This window comes from Hyaena hyaena, unplaced genomic scaffold, assembly GCF_003009895.1.
Source record: "Hyaena hyaena isolate Hyena2069 unplaced genomic scaffold, ASM300989v1 scaffold_1355, whole genome shotgun sequence".
NCBI classification, from domain to species: domain Eukaryota; kingdom Metazoa; phylum Chordata; class Mammalia; order Carnivora; family Hyaenidae; genus Hyaena; species Hyaena hyaena.
In genome coordinates, this window is record NW_024081988.1 from 148,903 (window position 1) to 169,209 (window position 20,307).

Below are 20,307 nucleotides of genomic sequence, written 5' to 3' on the forward strand. Positions count from 1 at the left end.
CAGATAGAGGTGCTGGCCCTTCCACTCTATTTCCTGGTTGACCAGGCCTTTCAGCCTCAGACACCTGGGGACCTCTTTTCTGGCACCTCTGGTATTGAGGTGCTGAATGGGTTCCCCGTGCACCATGAGTTGCTCATCTTCTTATGAGGGGAGATCCTCCACTCTCAGTCTTCCATACCCTGATGCCATGCCTTCTCCACATCCTGTCCACAGAGCTTTTCGATCCTGGGCTCTTGCTTTCCATATACAGCAAGGAAAGGCTCTGCTGGGGTCCTTACACTTACAGACTTTTCCTCCGAGGCCTAGTTCTCAAGTTCTCTCCTCTTCCTCTGCTACCACTTTTCTTCCAGCATTTCAATCCAGTATTTCTCCCCCTTCTGACTCAAGGCCTTGCCAACCTCCTGCTCTGTGGAGCCACACACTCCTTGGAGAATTCCTGATTCAGTTATGGAAGGCAGCTATGCTCACCACTGTACCGCCGATGCCGGCATCCTGATTCAGTTATGGATCAGCTAGAACCAACCGGGCAAGTTACCCAGGATTACTGAAGCTAGTAATACCTCGTAGGTTGTTGTGAGGATTTCAGGAGAAAACGTGTGTGAAGCATCCAGCTCTGTGCCAGGCTTCATCAATCTTAGCTCCCTCTCCCCACCCCCGTGGCCCAGAGCTCTTATCCACATTTGCCAGCACTTAGCACACTAATATAATTAGCCACATTAATGTATCTAAAAGGCAATTACCATTTAATTGCTCTGACCCCAACCAGCCTGAAGTTCCATTTCACTCACTTCTAATTTGGAGCTAGGGGTTTTAGTCGTACCCAGGCTGTTCACAAAATCACCGCCTTATCGAGAATTGAAAATAACTTGAGGCGGCCATTGATTACAAGGTACAAGATTTGGTAATTCTCTCCAGTTTGCTGTATATAAAAATGCAAATATCAGTTTGCTCCTGGCCAGTGAATACATGAGATAATTTCACGCAGCAGCTTTCTGTGACTTCAGGAATAATGCTGCTCGGTTAGACCAGCCCAGGTTTCCAGAAGGCGTGCCCTTCCCCAGATGCGCTCCACCGATCTTCATTGAAATAAATCGGTGCCCTTGTATAGAATCAGACTTAGAATCAAGTTTCAGGCATCTCTTCCTAGAAGACATTTATTTATATTACATACTCAATTTAAAGGAATAAATGCCCTTCCCTCAGCCTGCAAAATTTGTTTATCTTAGCGCTACTGTGAGAACCTAGCGTCCAAATGAAGGCAGCGTGTTTTATTTTCTCTCCTCCTCGGACCCAACCTCGCATAAAGTAACAGCAGTCTCTAATTAAGGGGAACTCAAAGTTCTTTGAGACTTTTGAATCCAAACCTTTAATATTAGAACTGCACATGTGCATTTGAGGAAACCTCGATTGCCCTCAGCCACACGGAACACATTTACATCTGAACTACTTTACATGTGACTGCGAGTTAAAGTAAAATCTAAGTAACTTTAGCAGTTTGCGATTTGGAAACCAGCCTAGGCCGTATACATTTCCCTTTAGTTCTTTTCTGTTAAATCTTATGCCAAAGTAAATGGAAGCCGTGGAGAACCTTCGAACTCAGTTCTCAGATGACCTCAGTGCAGTTGGATTGGCAGAGCCCGTGTTACATTTCCAAAGGAAGATTATTTTTCCTTCCCTCCTTGAAGGACACCCGTGACAGCTACCTTCCTGGGCAGAGGATGCAGTAGTGTGGCCGGGGCCCTCCTGGCTCTGGGCTGTGTTCGTGCCTCTGGGAAATGGGCTTTGGGCTGTCAGAAGCTCACCGCCCAAGCTGTCTGGGATCCCTGGAGGTGACACTCAAGCTCTTAGCACCTCTGCTCCATGATTTCGGGCAGCTTTTCCCCTTCTATATTCTTTTCAGAAAGAGCTGTGGAGCCTACTTAAGATTCTCTCTCTCTCTCCCCCTTGCTCCTCTCTCTCTCTCTCCAAAAACTGAAATAGCCCTGCCCATATGAGCCCCTCTTGTCTCTGAATGTTTTATTCTTGTTCTCATCATCCCTCTCCTATCTAACTCATTATTTATTAGTGATTAATTATTTAAATATATCATACAGTAAGTGGTCTAACATATTCTATGTGTGTATATATTGTATGTGTAATACAACATTATGTATATAACGTATAACCTATACATGAGTGTTCTTATGACTAGCCCATTTTTTGCCTCTTGAAGGCAGGGACCATGTCAGTGACATTCATCCCCAGAGTCCAGCACCACGCTGGGCACAGGATTCATGGTCAGTAGTGAGAGTGCCATCTTACGAATGTATCTCTATAGCCCTACTGTGCCGTAGTGAACCAAGAAAAGCACTCTCCAGCAGTCAAGGCAGAAGTCAAAGAAACTAATCATACTCTCCTTATATTTTAATATATGTTATTTCTCTCGTGTAGAAATAGCTGTGAAGGAAAAAAACAACTCATATTTTACACTGTTGCCCCAATGCAAAGGAACATATTACATGTTGGCTAATCCTTTGAAAGACAATGCTTATGCAAGGCTTTATGTTTTTGATGGGGGGCTTTATATTTTGAGTTTATAAAATATTTTTTCACACTTCACCCTCAGCTCTGAGGAGTCGTTAAAATGTTACCATTTGGGCATATTTGAGAAATAGAGTCACATACACAGTTTCTTAATGTATCATCCCCAAATCAAATTTCAAATGACAATTTTAGTCTCATGATTATATTTTGTCTACTTTTTCAGGTGGTTCTTGCCTGCTCTACAATTCATTCTGGGCGGTCACTGTGCCTTTGCTTAAATACAGTCAGGAATGGCGGGGGGGGGAGGGGGCGTCTCACTAATGCTGGATACAGCCTTTTTCTCTTTCAAGTAAGGCAGGAGGAACTGCCATGTAGAATGTTTAAAGGTCTTTATGGACGTACAAGTATAAGCACCCACGATGGGTATCATTGGAGGAGGGAAAAGACAATTGTGGTCTGAAAATCTGCATGATTTCATATTATAAACCTGAGGGAACTCTTCTCAAAGGGAGTTTGTTATAGGTGCTACATGTTGGGTGGGCCTATTGTAAACTATTAGGGTAAGGTGAACAATAGTCAACAGAAAACCCAGACTCTGACGGCACATGTGGTGAGACAGTGCCTACGCACCAGTGGTTTGGGAATCCATCAGACTTGGCTTTGATTCCAGTCCCCCTTTCTCAGTAGGGAGAAACTCCCTTTGCACAGTTGACTTTCCAGCCTGGTCTTCGTTTCCTCGTCAGTGAAATGAGAATGATAGTAAGCATTAAATGAGATTAAACTTATAACGGGACCTACCAACACAGTGTCTGGCTCAAATTGGTATTAAATAAACGGCAGCCAAAATGAGCATTATTATTGTGTTATTTCTATTATTCTTTATCATTATTATTATTATTACTAGTATCATGAGAGACTCCAGGTGCCTATCTGACTGACTGCAGTTAACACTGAAGCAATAGATATATTTTAGGGAAGAAAAATGTGGTGTGAGCACTCTGAGATTGCTACCTGTCTTAGTAGCCAGTTAGGGCTAAGGGGGTTAATGGGAAGTGTCAGCACCCCCAAGCATCACCTCCCCTGGCAGAAGCTAACTCCTGCCTTAAGTCTCTTACATGTACTCTTCCTGAAAGAGGTGATGTGTACCAAATACCAATCTAACCATTACATAGATAAAGTATCTGCTGATTTCATATCTCTCTGATCGGTATATTTGGCTCAGGCCAGTGTTGTCCGAGCATAGTATAGATACCGTGAGTATGCACTTCCCTTCCCTCACCAGCAGCTCTGATTTGCAGCATCTGGTAATTTGCATGATGTGTAAATACTGGCTCTCTCCCTCTCCCGATGCTAATTTCAAGCTCCCAATGTGAAGCAAATGAACACAGAAAAGATGTGCATCCACACTTGGTCAAGTTGAGGCAGGCAGGGTCTGGTATATTACTGAGACAGCCCAAGGCATATACGGGGACAGGATAGAGTGGAGTTATTGGCGCAGGATTTATAAGCAAATACAATCGAGGGAAAGTAGTTGTCCCCAGAATGGATCATTATGATATATTTAGCCAACAGAATTCATCCAGAAAGTGAATTACTGTCGATTACTTGAGCAGCATGGTTCAGTGCCATTTTTCTGTACATTCTCTCTGTTACTCTCCCCCCATACTTAGGACAGAAATCTTTTCCCAGACTTCTGTGCTCAGGATAGAAAGGACACTCCCTCCTCACTTTCTAATTGTCAGAGTGTTTCTTTCATCAATAGTTTAGAGATTTGGTCCTGGATCTAATGCCCACGTTTCTACAGGTGTCTTCTTCCCGCCCTGCCTTCCTCTCTTCCTTCTTTATTACCTTCCCTACATCCTTTGAGAGTATTTTCTGTCGTCTCTTTTGTGATGTCAGCAGCAACACCATGAGGCCATCAGGATCAACAATTGTATTCCTGCTTTGTTAAAATGGTAAAGATGCTAGAAAACTGCTGTACTTCATGAGTGTGTCTTGTTACCATCACTGCTAATTTGTCATTTTCTTACTTGGAAATCCTTACTATTATTCAGATACCCTCCTTCTTTGATTTGGAGAGGGTCATTTCAATCTCTGGCCCCTTTCCTTTGTTAACACAGGTTTAATTTTCTTCTCTCCCCTGGTTGTTTCGTATCTAGGAAACTGCATGACAGTAGCTATAAATAGATTTCTGAGAATTTTTAATTAAGTGCTGGTACCTAGAGCTTTTTTAGCATCGTTAGGTCCCCGGAGATGATAAAGCAAATCCCTCTTGGGAAGCTATTGTGTTTTCAGCTGCTGGTTGGTGGAACAAGCAGGACTCCATCACAGACCATCTCAGAATCATTCAGATGATACCAGTTCATGTTTTACCCTCGATCAGTTTTGTCAATGTAGTAGATTAAAAAACCCAGGTCTCCTTGCTGAAAAGTTCTCCAGATGCCTAAGGACTTCAGATTTGAGGAGGAGATATTGGAGAGGACCAGGATGCTATTTACCATGAAGCCATCTGCAGACATGCTTGAGATCGTTGCTTGTATCATTCTAATCCTCGTGAGCATTGTCGGAAACGTGTGTTTATTTTATTCTACGAGGAGATGTAGTACTGGCCGTTTGCAGACATCCCATGTTCTGACGTTCAGCCTTCTATTCGTCCACCTCGTTAAAAACTCGGTGGTGAACGTCATGAAGATTGTTTATTCTTCTGGTTTCGTGTTGGATTCAGCCGGCTGCAAAGTTCTCCACTTCACGGCAGCCCTGACCACCTCCCTGGCCATCTGGTTCATGTTACACTTTGCATTGTCCTACCACCAGAAGCTTTACCAAACTGTCCACCCCTCGAGCGAGGCTCCCAATGTGGATCATCGGAAGGATTCTTTGAAGGTGGTATCTGCACTCTGGGTGGCTGGTGTGGCAGTGTACATCCCAGTTTTGCTTTATACCAGAAAATCTGAACACCAGAGCACAGGAAATGATACAGGTCCCTCGTCTCCCAACAGGATTTACGTGGACTGTCTCACGGACTTTGGAAACAAGCAGGTAGCCTTTTACTATGGGAAAGTATTTCTGGTTCTGATTGATACTCTTCCTCTAGCCACCTTAGTCTTTGTCTGTTTCTGGATGTCTTTCCTCCTTTTGGAACGAAAGAAGATGACATACGGCGACATCTGGATTGGCGATGATGATTCAGAAATGGAAATCCTTAGAGGGGCCAAGTTCAGTATTTTATTAATGTGGCTGATCACTCCGCTTTGGATTTCTCACTTTATCTTAGTCTATTTCTTAAAAGACTTGGCAGCCTGGGTCTTTTTTCCAGCTGTTCTCACAGCACTCTCTTCAGGCTTCTCGGCTCTCAGTCCTTTCCCGCTTATGTTGGTGAATTACAAAATGAAGTGGGTGTCCTTCTGTGGTGCCAAGGAGGAAAAGCCCACACCACAGCCTGCAAAGGATATCCTTTCTCCATATGTTTAACAGCAAAGAACTCCATTTTTTAAATTAATTTTTATTTTAATCCCAGTATAGTTAATGTACAGTGTTGTATTACTTTTGGATGTACAGTATAGTGATTCAACCATTCCATACATCACCCGGTGCCCATCACAAGTGCCCTCCTTGATCACCATCATCTATTTCACCCATCCCCCCACCCACTTCCCTTCTGGTAACCATCGATTTAAAGCACTCAGTTTTGGGGCGCCTGGGTGGCTCTTTCTATTAGGCATCTGACTCGATTTTGGCTCAGGTCATGATCTCAAGGTTCATGAGTTGGAGCTCCACGTCAGGCTCTCTTGCTCTCTCAAAATAAATTAAAAAAAAATTTTTTTTAATCTTTAAATAAAATAAAGCACTGGGTTTTAATCACAGGGAAGCAGACCCCAGCCCTAGAAGGTGTGGCTGGAGGCTTCCCTAGCCCTCATCCCTAGACAGTTTCTGCAAGGGAGCTAGAGGACCCCCTCCTCCCTGAAATCAGAGCTCTGAGGGAAATGGCAAGAAGATACATGAACACTGATTTTTTTCAAAGTTGAGGAAAAATACTCATCACAACGTTTGTCCTTTGGGACAATACCAAGATTTTGAATATTGAAATTCCAGAGTGACTCAACAAAGGAACGTAGTCTGGAAATAAACTCCACATAACAAATAATATTTTAAGTATATGCTCTGTGCAATGTGTTGCATTCAAAACAGACTATTGTTGGGACACCAGATTGCCCGTTCCGTAAAGAATCAGACTTTGGCTTAGGTCATGATCTCAATGTTGGTGGGTTCGAGCCCTACATCGGGCTTGGTGCTGACAGCTCAGAACCTGGAGCCTGCTTCATATTCTGTGTCTCCCTCTCTCTGACCTACCCCTGCTCACACTCTGTACTCTCAAAAATTTTTGATAAAAAAACAAAAACAAGAACAGCATATTATTGACATGGAGGATGATACTTCCTAGCTGAATTCCTAAAGGTGCTTGGACAGTAAGCTTGTGTTTTCATGTCATGTTTTTCTTAACATGCTTTGCCACATATTGAAAATCATTAGTTAAGCATGCAGCATTCAGCTTTTGGACTATTAGTCACAATACCTCATCTCAGCGGGAAGCAGACTGTTCATTTTCCTTTCTCTAAGCGTCTTTAGTAAATTAGGGATAGATGAGAGCATTGGATCAAAGTATAAGTGCTTGCTAAATCATAGTCTGCATATATGCAGAGACATGCAAATATTTGGTTGATGAGCCCACCACAATGGCTTAATGACCTACATATCGGAGAGTATTCTTCTTCAGGAAGAAGAGACATTTATTTCCTGGCGACTTTATTCCCTCTTCTGGTTATTAAGTTGGTACATTCTCATTGGAAGAATTGATAAAATCCTCCCAATAACCTGATTCCTGGAGTTGGATTCAATAAACATAAGCATATTATAATCATAATTAAAAACACATGGCCAGGATTTCATTTTTTGCACTTAGCCCGGATAGCCATTTGGACTGCTTCAGATTCAAAGAGTAATTATTTTAAATATCTTCTAATGCATACATATTGTATAAGCATTGGATTTTATACTAATTCTCATTATATTTTTATATTTTTTAATTTTCCTTCTTTATTAGTAGACATGGGATTTATTATACTGTAGTTCTAGTGACTGGATAACCCGATATTGAGATTCTTGCTCTAAAAAGGCTGCATCTAAAATTATAAACCTGGATCTCATTAACAGGAGGAACTTAGAACATCTTTGTGGCCATAAAGTGCTATGGAGAAAAGAAATTTTAAAGTAACCAAGGCCTAAATTTCATGGGGCTTTGTAGGCCTGCATCTGTCCCTTGTATAGCACTGGAAATTAAAACATACACACACACACACACACACACACACACACAGAGGCTTAAGACGTCGTAGTTTTCTGGGTGGTCTTCATGGGAAATGCTTACTGGAGTCCACGGAGGCAGTTTAATCAGAAGGGCACTAGGCATGGATCCTGTATAATGAAGTTAACATCTGTGGAGATGGAGGATGTGGGGAAGAGGTCACCATCTTTTAATTAAGTGCAGATGTAGCCAGAGCTGGGATGAACCACTCATCTTAGGTAGCAGTTCGCAAATGTGGTTCTGGGACCAGCAGAATCCACATCACCCGGGAACTTGTTAGAAATGTAACTTCCCAGGCCTCCCATCCAGCCCTTTTGAATCAGAAACTCTTGGGGCTGGACCCAGAAATCTGCTTTAATAAACCTTCTGGATGATTCTTATGTGGGCTGAACTTTGAGCACACTGGTCTTGCTCGGTAGTTTAATCTTTACAGACACTGAGAGGTAGGAGAAGGAAGCCAAGATAACAATGCTGATGTAGTCCTTAGTGCTCTCTGTGCATAGGGCTGTTATGTCTACTTCTGTCTAAAAGGGAGTTGAGATTGTCATCTGTGTTCCATACATTCTCGATAATAATTGCCAAGCAAATCCACTGTAGAAATCAAACAGTCTTTGCAAAATCAAGAGTAAAGCATGACCACTTCAGGTGCGCCAAAAATTTTGGAACTTGGATTTGGATAGTTTCCTGTACATAACTGAGTAGGGATTCAGTTCCAAAATTATTCCATAGTTCCTTTCCAGAAGCCGATGCAAGACACCACTGGCTAAGGTCCAGGCTTGACTTCCTAGTGCTAGAAATGTTGCCTTTTTCTTCCCAGATATTTTCTTTTTCTTGGGGCCTCATTAGATCATAGTTTTGTCCTTGTAGCATTGATAAGTTTTCATCTACCACACAGAGTAAATCACATTCTCACTGAATGAACAGCATTCCAGTTCTCTTTTAAAAATTATTTTCTCCTTAACTCTCAGCCTCTCTATTTCATTCACATTCCTTGGGGAATCAGGGTGGCAGATGAAACAGGATTAGGGAGGTTCAGCAGAGATAGTCATGGAGAGGGGTCGGAGATGGTCAGGGCTGTCCTGAGATCCTGGTTCGATTTCAGGGGTGTTCCCACTGCCACATCAGACCACACAGAATCTTTGCGTTAGGAGACCATCGATTCCTCTTTCCAAATGCAGGGGTCCCATCTTTTGCTCCCAGAGAATCCTTCCCAGTTTCTAGCTGGTGTGGTCATGACCTCATAAAGCAGTCCATTCCACTGAGGCCCATTCAAACTGCCATTAGTAGGAAGTCTTCTGAAATTGGTGTCCCTAAAACTTCCTCTAAGATCTGCCCGTGCAGTCAAATTTTTCTTTAACATGGTGGCTCTTTTATCTTCTTAGAGGGAGAAGACCTTCTCTTCCCCAAGTTAGATATTTCTTTAGCTTTGCCACATGAGACTGAGTTTTCCAACCACCTACTGTCTTGATCTCACTATACTGTGCTATACTATACTGTACATAACAGCCTCTGGCCTTCTTAAGAAGTGGTATCCAGAACCAAATATGTTCTCATTTTTGTGTGTTTATGTGTGTGTTACTATTCTTTCTATTATACATTATTTTGTCTTGAGCAGCTACTATATGCATAGATTGCTCTCCTTTCTCTTTCCAGAAAGAATTTCAAATATTGAATTTATTTTTATAGTGCTTATTTAAAGTTTGTGAGAGAGAGAGTAGGAGAGGGGCAGAAAGAGAGGGAAAGAGAATCCAAAGCAGTCTCTGTGCTGTCAGCGCAGAGCTGACATGGGGCTCAATCTCACCAGCCATTAATATCATGACCGGAGTTGAAATCAAGAGTCAGAAGCTCAAGCAACTAAGCCACCCAGGAGCCCCATCAAATATTAAATTTTTTTAAATCTCTCCCTCTCTGTCTCATACAGACAACAGACACACAGACACACATGCACACGCATGCACACACACCCACAGATTTAAAAGTGCCCCTACCTCTAGGCTTAAGAACTAAGGTCTTATCAACCTCTTCAGTTCTAGTGTAAGTTCATTGTCAGCCTTTAGATTTTAGAAATAATGAAATGACCCCCAAATCATTCACAAGAATTTTAAACTATAAGCTAGTGCTCAAAACTAGAAAAAGACCAGTCTTATGAGGACTTGTCAGAGCAACTCTGATCTGCAGAAAGAGGTTCTCCAGTACAGTGCTTTCTTACTAGCCTTTTGAATAAGACATAAGGAAGGATGTTCATAATCATTTCCTTTGAAGATGAAGCCGAAGTAGCAAACCAACTGGCTATGCAATATATCGGTTTATGGACCAGTTCAGGGATCTCTTTGGATAAGGGATGTGAGGTGCAAAAAGATCTATACACTTTTCCCTCATGATGATCATGCCTGCTATTTTTTCTATTTAGACTCTGCTGGAGTGGAGAAAGGGCAATCTGTTTGGCATTGCAGTTTGCGATTACCCAAAGTGATACAATTAGGGCTAAGGAGATCTGTGGAATGCTGACCTAATTGGTTCAAAGTCATGCCCATGTTTCAGAGCAATCCGGAGGGCAAACTAGAAGAGTCCCAAAATTCTTAGGAAATGGCTCGTCTGAGCTGCCTTTCTCCTACTTGACAGTACTTAATTTTGGCCAAACTGTTCTTGCATTTTCCTGTCTGTAAAATAGAAAGGATATGATTGCAAACCATGATATATACCCTCTGCCTCCTCAAAGAGTTGTAATAAATAAAATCAGATTTTACAAAAATTAAAAGTGACTTGAAAACATCAAATGCCTTGGGCGCATGGGTGGCTCAGTCGGTTGAGCGTCTGACTTCGGTTCAAGTCGTTGATCTCGAGGTTGATAAGTTGGGCTCTATGCTGACAGCTCAGAGCCTGGAGCCTGCTTCGGTTTCTGTGACTCACTGTCTCTTTCTCTGCCCCTTCTCCACTCATCCTCTGTCTCTCTCTGTCTCAAAAATAAATAAACACTAAAAAAAAAAAGAAAACATCCGATGTTTGATACAGACGCAGGTTTACCAAAGCAGTTCTGGCAAACTAGCATAAGGGAGAAAAGCCAACTGAATATCAAAAGCCCTGGTTGTGTGTCTATGAGGCACTTAAAGAACCTCTCTGAGCCTCAATTTCCTTATCTCCACAAAGGGAATTATAAAGATATTTGTGTTTCAGAGCCTTTATGAAACAGAAGTGGAAGAGTAAATGTAGAAGCACCTAGACCCCAGGTGTAAAGTTTATTCCAGACCGAGCACCAGACCTAGACCCCGGTACAAAGTTTTGCTTCACTGCTGTTTCTGTGGGCCAACAGGAAGTGCCGCAGCTCTTCCTAGGAGCTAAAGCAGCAGGGTCAGTATATTATGGTGAAGTCTCTTGCTTGATGGCAAACATTCCCTTGTATTTTCTCCAAGCATGCCAGAAAATGTGAAATTCTAAGAAAATGTGCAGTGTTTACACTCCAGCTTTGGAAATAATCCCCTGACCACCCCAGCTTACCACTCTGGCCTTCATCCTTCAAGACCCCCTTTTTTTGGAGCAAAAACAGCAAGAGGTGTTCAGTGTTCTCCATCTTCCGGGAAATTCTGCTCAGGAATTCTCCACCTTTGCCCATGCCATAACCACTGCCTGGGACCCCTCCTCCCTGCTCTACAGCTCCCCTCACCATGCATACCCTTCTTCCTCAGCATTCAGCTTAGACCTCAGCTGCTCCAGGCAGACTGCCTCATCTCAAAGGTCTAGGTTGGGTGTCCCAGGCTCCTGTGTATTTATGTCTCTTAGCGAGGCCTACATTTTATTGTCATGGCTTGTTTGCTTCTCTGTGTCACCTTGGGCTGCATGACCCACCCTAGTGTGGAGAACAGTGTATTATTCTCCAGCATTTGCATGCAGGGATAGCTCAGAAATGAAGAAATAGATGAAATCTCCAGAGCTCATGCTTTCCGCCTTAACCCCTCATGTGTAATTCTTGGCTCTCCTTAAGTTGCCTCTTTCCAGTAGAAATTTCTTGCCTCTATCATTTTTCTGCTTCAAGACTGGGCATTCAGCGACTGCCATGCTTCTGGCCGCTGTTGAATCAAAGAGTCAAAGAAACTGAATCCAACATTTGGAATGAGTTGCTTCCTTGCTAGCCAAGCTACTGAACCAAGTGGGGACAACATGTCATATATTTCACTTTTTTTCCACTCATGCCTTCCAGTACATAGTGTATGATGTTGGGGGAGGGGGAGCTCTTGTTATAATAAAGGAAGTAAGTCCAGTGTCTATGTGCAAGCTTTCAAACTGAAAATGTATCCCAATACAGATTTGGCTGTGTGTGTTTGTGTGTGTGTGTGTGTGTGTGTGTGTGTGTGTGTGTAGGGATGTAAGCTGCTATGTTTTCCCAAGTACTGGTGAGCCAAGGAGCAAAGAAAGCAGCTGTAATGCAAATTGGGTGAGGTTACCTCATCCCCGAGAAAGTACTCTGCTCATTTATTTTGACAAGCCCAACTTACGTTTAATTACTGGGCCTTGTAGTAAACTGGTAAACGGAGCAATAGTGACTTTGGCAGAAAAGGAGAGATCTGTGTAACGTGAGCCTCCAGAATGAGTCCATGCTGACTCCCTGTAAAATGGAGTGAGGCAATTCATTTTCAGAAGAATTTCGGTAGAGCAGTTTAGGTAACGTGTGACTGTAGTCATAAGTCCGCGAGCCTTTTATGAGCCAGGCACACCGGAATGTGTCCATTAAGTCAGGGTGATTTCTCACAGAAGTTCTGTTGGCCCTTCCAAGCTTTTTCCACTGACGATGCCATCATCCAGCAGAGCCTTCGTTTTCAATTACTTTTAGAGCCTGTTTTCAAGTCACAACAAAAAAACTAAAAATATCACCTGAAGCTCAGCACATTACTAGAGCAGGGGAAGTCTGTTATGTTTTTGTTTTTTTTTTTTTAAAGTGCTTCCTTTTTATTATCCAATTGGTCTCTTAGTTACTTTGAGCTCTTGCCCCAGATTGAATCTTCCCTTGAGAGAAGCGGTTGGGCCATCACCAAGTTCCCTTAGGAGAGGGTGACATGGTGTTGATAGACCCATTAGGGCCATGAGCCCCTTCTGTACACTTTAATAGGCACTTGGAGAGATTTCTGTTCCTGGCAGGTTATCAAAACTCCATGAGAATAGAACAGATCCTTACAGACATTGGTGCTCAGGATGTTGTTCTTTATCTCCTCCAGCTGGGTGTCCATTGGGTGTTTGGGTGAACTTTCTCCCAATACCACAGACTCATCAAAAAGAAGGGGAAATGTGTCACCAACAGGTTCTGCCCAGCCTATAGGTCCCGGCCACTTAAGCTTATGTCTCCACATTCTAATATTTTCTTTCTTTTCCTTCCTGTAAATTTTCCCACTGTAGTTGGTAGCGCTCAACTGTTAGAACATACTTCCTTTACCTTTCCCTGCTCTCTCACTCACTGACTAGTTTCCATCTTCCATCTCTCCCCAGCCCTTAAAAAAAATTAAACACAGAACCAACCTGCCTCAGTGAGTAACAAATTGAAAATTGCTAGCATTCATGAAGAGAAATGAAAAGCCCAGGTGAGACTGAAAGGGAAAGATTTCAGCCAGCCAACAGTACCCAAGATAGACAGATCTTATAAGAGGTATGTTGGGGCGGGGCACCTGAGTGGATCAGTTGGTTAAGTGTCCTATTCAGGTCATGATCTAACAGTCTCATGAGTTCAAGCCTCATGTCAGGCTCTGTACTGACAAAGCAAAGCCTGCTTGGGTTTCTTTCTCTCTCTCTCTCTCTCTCTCTCTCTCTCTTTCTCTTTCTATCTCTCCCTCTCTCTCTGCCCCTCCCCCACTCACATTGTCTCTCTGTCTGTCTCAAAATAAAGAAATAAACTTCAAAAAAAATATTTGAGAGGTGTGTGGGGTGAAGGCAGACAGCATTACAAAAGAAAGCCCTTAGGACCTCAGAGAATCTGGGACAAGTGACTGCAGCCTGTAGGGTGAGGGCCGACGGGGAGGGGGAACAGTACGAATTTATAAATGATTGGGTTTTGAGATCTGAGAGGGGCCCAAGGCCAACTATGATGCATAGCAATAAAAGTTTCATGTGAAGGATTTTAAGCTAGACTGCTCCTTCTGGGGAGGCTGAAAAATATTTTTCACCTAAGTATAAGCACACTCTTGTCGGCCCCGCATAAGGTTAGCTCTCTTGCATCCAAGCTGCTAGCCTGGCCAGATGGAGGATGGCCTTGGTTTTTTTCTGTGCTTGCACTTGACACAGCTGGCGCCCTTGCCTCTGGTCACAACAGTGAAGTGGCCCTGCGTAAATCTCGTATACATCTCCAACACCAATCACAACAAAGCAAGAACCCATCCTTCCTGTGGGGGGGGTGAAGTGAAGGAAACACATCGCAACATTTTCCATTGTTTGTGAAGGTTTTCTTTCTCTAGTCCTTGGAGAGAAAATGGAGGCTCCGCAAAAGTACAAATTGTAACAAGCTGTAATTTTTTGAGGGGAGGGGGGTAAGAAATTGCATTGTTGCCGTTGTGGCATGAGGATTTAAAACAATCTTAGAATACAAATTTGATCTTGGAATACAAATGAAATAAACATGATTTGGCAGAAGGCACCAGTAAGAGAAAGCGGGGATGATGGGTCCTTATTGTCTCATGCTGAATTCCTTCGAAGGATCAAACACTCCGATGCCCCCAAGGCCAGGCAGGGCTCAGTGAAGAGAGCAGAAGGGGAGCTGGTGAACTGGGGAGCACAACCCAGTCTCTGAGGCAGCTCAGCTCTAGCCACTTGTCATGGGGAATGCAGATCCGTGTTGGCCAGAACTTCAGATATTTTTAAAGCAAAGCCAGAAATCCAGAATTTTATGTGAAATCACCCAAGGTCTACAAATTGGCAACTAACTCGGTCATTTAACAAACACTGCTAGAGCCAGGCACAGCACATCTGTGGGCCAGACTCCAGTCATGGGGGCGTCTGGTGTGGGCCCTCTGTGGCTGTGTACAGAGAGGGGGTAAAGGGGCCCCACTGCTTTCCACTGTGGGCTGGTGTGTGCAGTGGGCTGGTGCCCCGAGAGCTGGAGGAGAAAGGTGCCCCCAGCCCAGCTCCATGTCCATATCGTGTTGGAAGATTATCAGCAGCTGCTCTAAGCTAACCTCATCCCTTCCCATCTCATCCCTAATTCCTGGGAAAGGCATGTCTAGGCATGCCAGGTGCCCTGTGGAAGGGCAGGTGTGGAGGGCAGAGGCAATGTCATGATGCCCTGGGACAACTGTAACTTTTTCTCTAACTCTCTCTCTCACTCTCTACTGAGAAGGAGCAATGAATGCTGGGAACGTGGCCAGATCGGTGAACCAGGACGCCTTGAGCCCCTTGATCTGAGGTTTGACCACGCAGCACATCTAGATAATTGTGTGTGGTGGCTGACTGAGGTCTTCCTCTCATGAGCTGGAACTCTTGGAGCTCTTGTGTTCTGGCCTATAGAGTAGAGAATCTCACAGCTGGGCACCTGGGTGGCTCCGTCTCTTAAGCGTCCAACTTCAGCTCAGGTCATGATCTCAAGGTTTGTGAGTTCGAACTCACAACAAGAATTGGGCTCTCTGCTGTCAGCGCAGAGCCTGCTTTGGATACTTTGTCTCCCTGTCTCTCCCTCTGCTCCTCCCTCACTCGCTCTCTCTCAAAAATAAACAAACATTGGGGCGCCTGGGTGGCTTAGTCGGTTAAGTGTCCAACTTCAGCTCAGGTCATAATCTCACGGTTCGTGGGTTCGAGCCCTGTGTCAGGCTCTGTGCTGACAGTCAGCTCAGAGCCTGGAGTCTGTTTCAGATTCTGTGTCTCCCTCTCTCTCTGACCCTCCCCTGCTCACGTTCTCTCTCTCTCAGAAATAAATAAAGCATTAAAAAAATGTTTTTTTAACAAATAAACATTTAAAAAAAAGAATCTCACTACCATTCCCAAGTGTAGTGTAAAGATTGTCTGCTTTAACATCATGCTTTATATCATCCACTGGCTACATCCCATTAAAATGGTTGGACTAGAGTGGATATTACTCTTTATATCATCAGAACACCTCAGATGGGCTCGCTGATGACTTGTTAATTTGCTTCATTAAGATATGTTCATATACATTTAATATGTGGTCTGTATTTCCATATACTTAGAGATCCACTCGATTCCCGGCTTTGATGCTTGATTTTCTGCTTCTTCTCCCCATAGATCCATGTTTCTGGTGATACCCTTTTTGTGTGGGCCCCATCTTCATACACACTATTATCATAGGTTCACCAAGACCAGAAATAGAGTCTGTATGTCAACAATTCAGCATGGAGTACAGATGTAGTGAAAAGAAATTAGACTGGAAGAAAATCTGTTAGCTGATGAGCTAGAATCCAAATAGTCTGGATTGTCCCAGAATCCACCAGAATGGAAGAGAAACTTATTTCGTGTAATTTGCAAGTATGATTATGTATACTTTTCTCTGAAAATCTTTGTGAGGATTAAAGTGATATATTTTTGTACCAAGCAATTTGCTTAAGGACCTCTTTTTAGATTCTATAAACATTAAAATTTATGGATATATATAATGTTTTTAATGTTTTATTTATTTATTTTTTTTGAGAGAGAAACAGATATGGATGAGTGGGGGAGGGACTGAGACACATGGAGACGCAGAATCTGAAGCAGGCTCCAGGCTCTGAGCTGTCAGCACAGAGCCTGAGGCGGGGCTCCAACTCACAAACTGCGAATGACCTGAACCGAAGTTGGACACTTGACCGACTGAGCCATCCAAGTGCCCATGGGTGTATATATATATATCCAAATATCAAATAGTATTAGTAGATATAATATATAAATATATAAAACCAGCATATGTTAATATTCATTATTTAATATCCATTATTTATTAGTATAATTAACAATTATTGTGAAATTATTACTATTATGTTAAAAATAATATGAATATGTAATGTTGATTTGCAATATTATATATGTATATAACAAATACAAATTAATTTTCTTTTCATTTTCATTTTAAACCTTAATGTGATTTGAGAGGAACTTTAGGGGTACCTGGGTGGCTCAGTTGGTTAAATGTCCGACTTTGGCTCAGGTCATGATCTTGTAGTTCAAGGGTTCAAGCCCCACATTGGGCCTTGAGCTGACAGACCAGAGCCTGGAACCTGCTTTGGACTCTGTGTCTCCTCCTCTCTCTGCCCCTCCCCCACTCACGCTCTATCTCTCTCTCTCTCAAAAATAAATAAACATTAAAAAAAAATTTATAGAAGAACTTTGAGTATTTATTCTCAATGGGTAATCTCATTTGAACATGATAGTCGCATCCTAATCCTTTCTTGGATCAACTCTGTATCCACAATAATTAAAAGTATGTAAGAGGTGCATGAGTGGCTCAGTTGGTTAACTGAGTTGACTCTGATTTCACTCAAGTCAAGATATCATGATTTGTGGCTTCAAGTCCCACATCGGGCCCTGCACTGACAGCACAGAACCTGCTTGGAATCCTCTCTCTCCCCCTCTCTGTGCCCCTCCACCTCTCATTCTCTCTCTCACACACAAAATAAATAATAAATAAGAAAATTAAAAAATAACAGATAAACTTATAAACTTAAATATATAATGGTATATGCGTGTGGGAAGAGAAGAAGAGGAAATACTGAAAATTAAATCAGCTGTTGGCTCTGAGGTACAGATAGCAAGTGATCCCCCCCCACCCATTTATTGTAATTAAACTATTTGTGTAACTTAAAAATACACAAACAAACAAAAAAAAAAACCTCCAAAAACACCTCAGAATGAGAAAGCAATGCCTCCAGAGTCAGAGTTCCCTTTTCAAACACAGGCATTTTTACACTCTGGATCTTATACAAATGAAACCCATTTTTATCAGCCTAGACTTATTTTCACTTTCCAATAACATATTCCTTTGTCTTCTTATTTCTTGGTCTCCTCAAGATACCCCTTGATTAGAAAACGAAGGGGAAAACTAAATTATTTCCAACACTCCAGTCCACGTACCTAAGACAGTTTCTGTAATAAGAAAGACAGGTTTCTGGAAATGAGGTCTGTTTCAACATCCAAGGCTACTCTGCATGAGATACTGAGCACAAAGTCACCGCCGGGAGATCTATATTTCTGCTCTTGATGTCTGCAGGTGCCCTGGCCACCGCCAATGGTGATGATGATAAGTGACGGGAAAATGAACTGGGAGGCGATGTATCTTCCTTGACAGATTTAAAGGATTGTCACGGGCAGCTCCGAGGCGAGTGCTGACTGAGGACATTGTGGCGCCTGCGTGGGTCACTGTGGCACAGTCAGGCAAAGCTGGGCGGAGCGGGGCGCCGAGCGCACACTCTGTGGTTTCCATCTCTGTGCTTTGGAGGTGCAGGGGTGGGGGGACTGGACGTCGTGCTACCAAATCTGAAGCATCCATTGCTGTGGGATAGTTGGTCTCCGTCATGTACTTGGGTCATTTCTGTGGGGAGCTGGTCTTTACCACGCTATGTGTACCTTCCAAGGCTATGCCCGCAGTAAACGTGGGAATTGGGTGAATATCCTAAGATTTTGAGGCTTCATCCCCATCTGCAAAGCCCTGCTTTCACCCAGGGTGCGGTAAGTGCCCGGTGTGGTCTGAGTCCTTCCTAATAGTGGTCAGTGGGGAAGCATCAACCAGGCACATACAGATGAGGTGAAACAAAGGACCTTGGGTGCTCCCTGGGGAGCCTGGGGAAAGCCAGGCCAAGGGATAATATCCAAAGAGAGGAAATGCACTAGCAGCCAGTTACTCTGCTCGTTTTGTTTATTTAAACAGACCTAGGAGTTTGGGTTGTAAAACAGCTAGTAACGCTTTTGCTTTTCTTTTTTGCTTCTATCTTTTCCAGAGCTTTTATAAATCTGTGACTTCACTCAAAATGTGCAAAGAGGAATAATGGAAGCCCCTGAATACCTTGATTTGGATGAAATTGACTTCAGTGATGATATATCTGTAAGTCGTACTTCTTGTAAACAGTGCTTCCAGAGATGCCACCTTCCCCTGTAATCTGCATAACCTAAACTCTTCCAATCACGTTTAGCAGTTGGCAGCAGACTGAATGTGGCTTTGGGGTCCCCTGGACCAAAAAACAAATCTCACTTAATTGTGTGTGTGGCATGGTGGGGGAGGCAGGTTGGGAAAGGCCTTTGACCTCATTGAGCCTCCTGTTCCTAACTGTTGTCAAAATTACTCACTGAGGAAATTTATACAGTGCTTGTATAGAGTGCATGATCAACCCTATTCATGATAATTCCCTTTATATGACTGGCTTTACCACAGCCAGCATTCACTGGAGCACACAAGGACACGATGGCCAAATTATTCCCTAACGAACAATAAGAGGAATCCTTGAAAGCACAGGTTGCATGCTTTTGGGGAATATTGAGAAAAAGCCATGCGTTGATAATGACTGGATCAGCAGCCCTCTGAGGCCCTGTTTAATCCTGTGAAGCCATGAGCTGATCAACTTCTTCATTGCCACAATAACCACCACCTTCCTGCTGCTTCCAGCTTGTCTCACTGTGGCTCAGAGGGGAGCTCTGTACACATCCTGCCTAGAGCTAACGGTGACTTACCCCGGGACACACAGTCACTTCTGCCTCAGATTCCAGCCAACTGCCATGTTGACTTCTCACACCCTCAACTAAACCCGGCTCTCAGGATATGATGAGAAGGTTGCTGTCTCTAAATTAGCACTATAACTTTTCTTCCCAGAACCTCCATGGTCACAATTGCTGACCCTACCTTACGTCACTGTCTCAGGGCATGGAGCTTTGTGGCACCACTAGAAATGGTGTCAAAAAGATAAGCTTCTTTTCACACACCTCTGGCAAAGTTATTTCTCTACTCTGCTATTCGCTTTGAAGTAAACTTTGCATACTGTATGCAAGAATTGGATTACTCCGGTGAGTTGGATGAATGACCCATTTCATACAGCCTTGGATGAGTCTTGTGTGTACCAGGGAAATGTGGATTGTGCCTCTCCTTAGTTGAGCTTCCAGGCGGTCTTTATTAATCTTCGTTGAGACCAGTATAAAGTGAATTTCTTCCTTTCCACCATATCTTTCTGTCTCCTTCTCTCTGTTTTAAGTTACCGTACTTAAAAGTGTTCAGAGCATGGTTCTTGATTAGCGCTGACCTTGAGGTATTTTTTTTAAGTTTATGTATTTTGAGAGAGAGAGAGAGAGAGAGACAGCATGTGCGCAAGAGTGGGGAGAGGGGCAGAGAGAAAGGGAGAGAAATAATCCCAAGCAGGCTCCACATTCAGCACAGAGCCCCACTCGGGGCTCGAGTTCATGACTCATGTGATCGAGTTCAGATCACAACCTGAGCTGAAATCAAGAGTCTGATGATTAACCAGCTGAGCCACCCAGGCGCC

General features: G+C 43.2%; 1 protein-coding gene across 2 annotated transcripts in view; it reads left to right on the forward strand.

The window, feature by feature from the left end:
* LOC120225219 (synuclein alpha interacting protein) overlaps positions 1–20,307 on the forward strand; it is a 158,190-nt gene that overhangs the window by 59,741 nt on the left and 78,142 nt on the right. For both annotated transcript variants that reach the window (XM_039223470.1, XM_039223471.1), the window contains exon 2: positions 18,778–18,881. In XM_039223470.1, coding sequence (XP_039079401.1) covers positions 18,825–18,881 — 57 coding nt within the window. In that variant the 5' untranslated portion in view covers positions 18,778–18,824. The remainder of the gene's footprint in view (positions 1–18,777; positions 18,882–20,307) is intronic.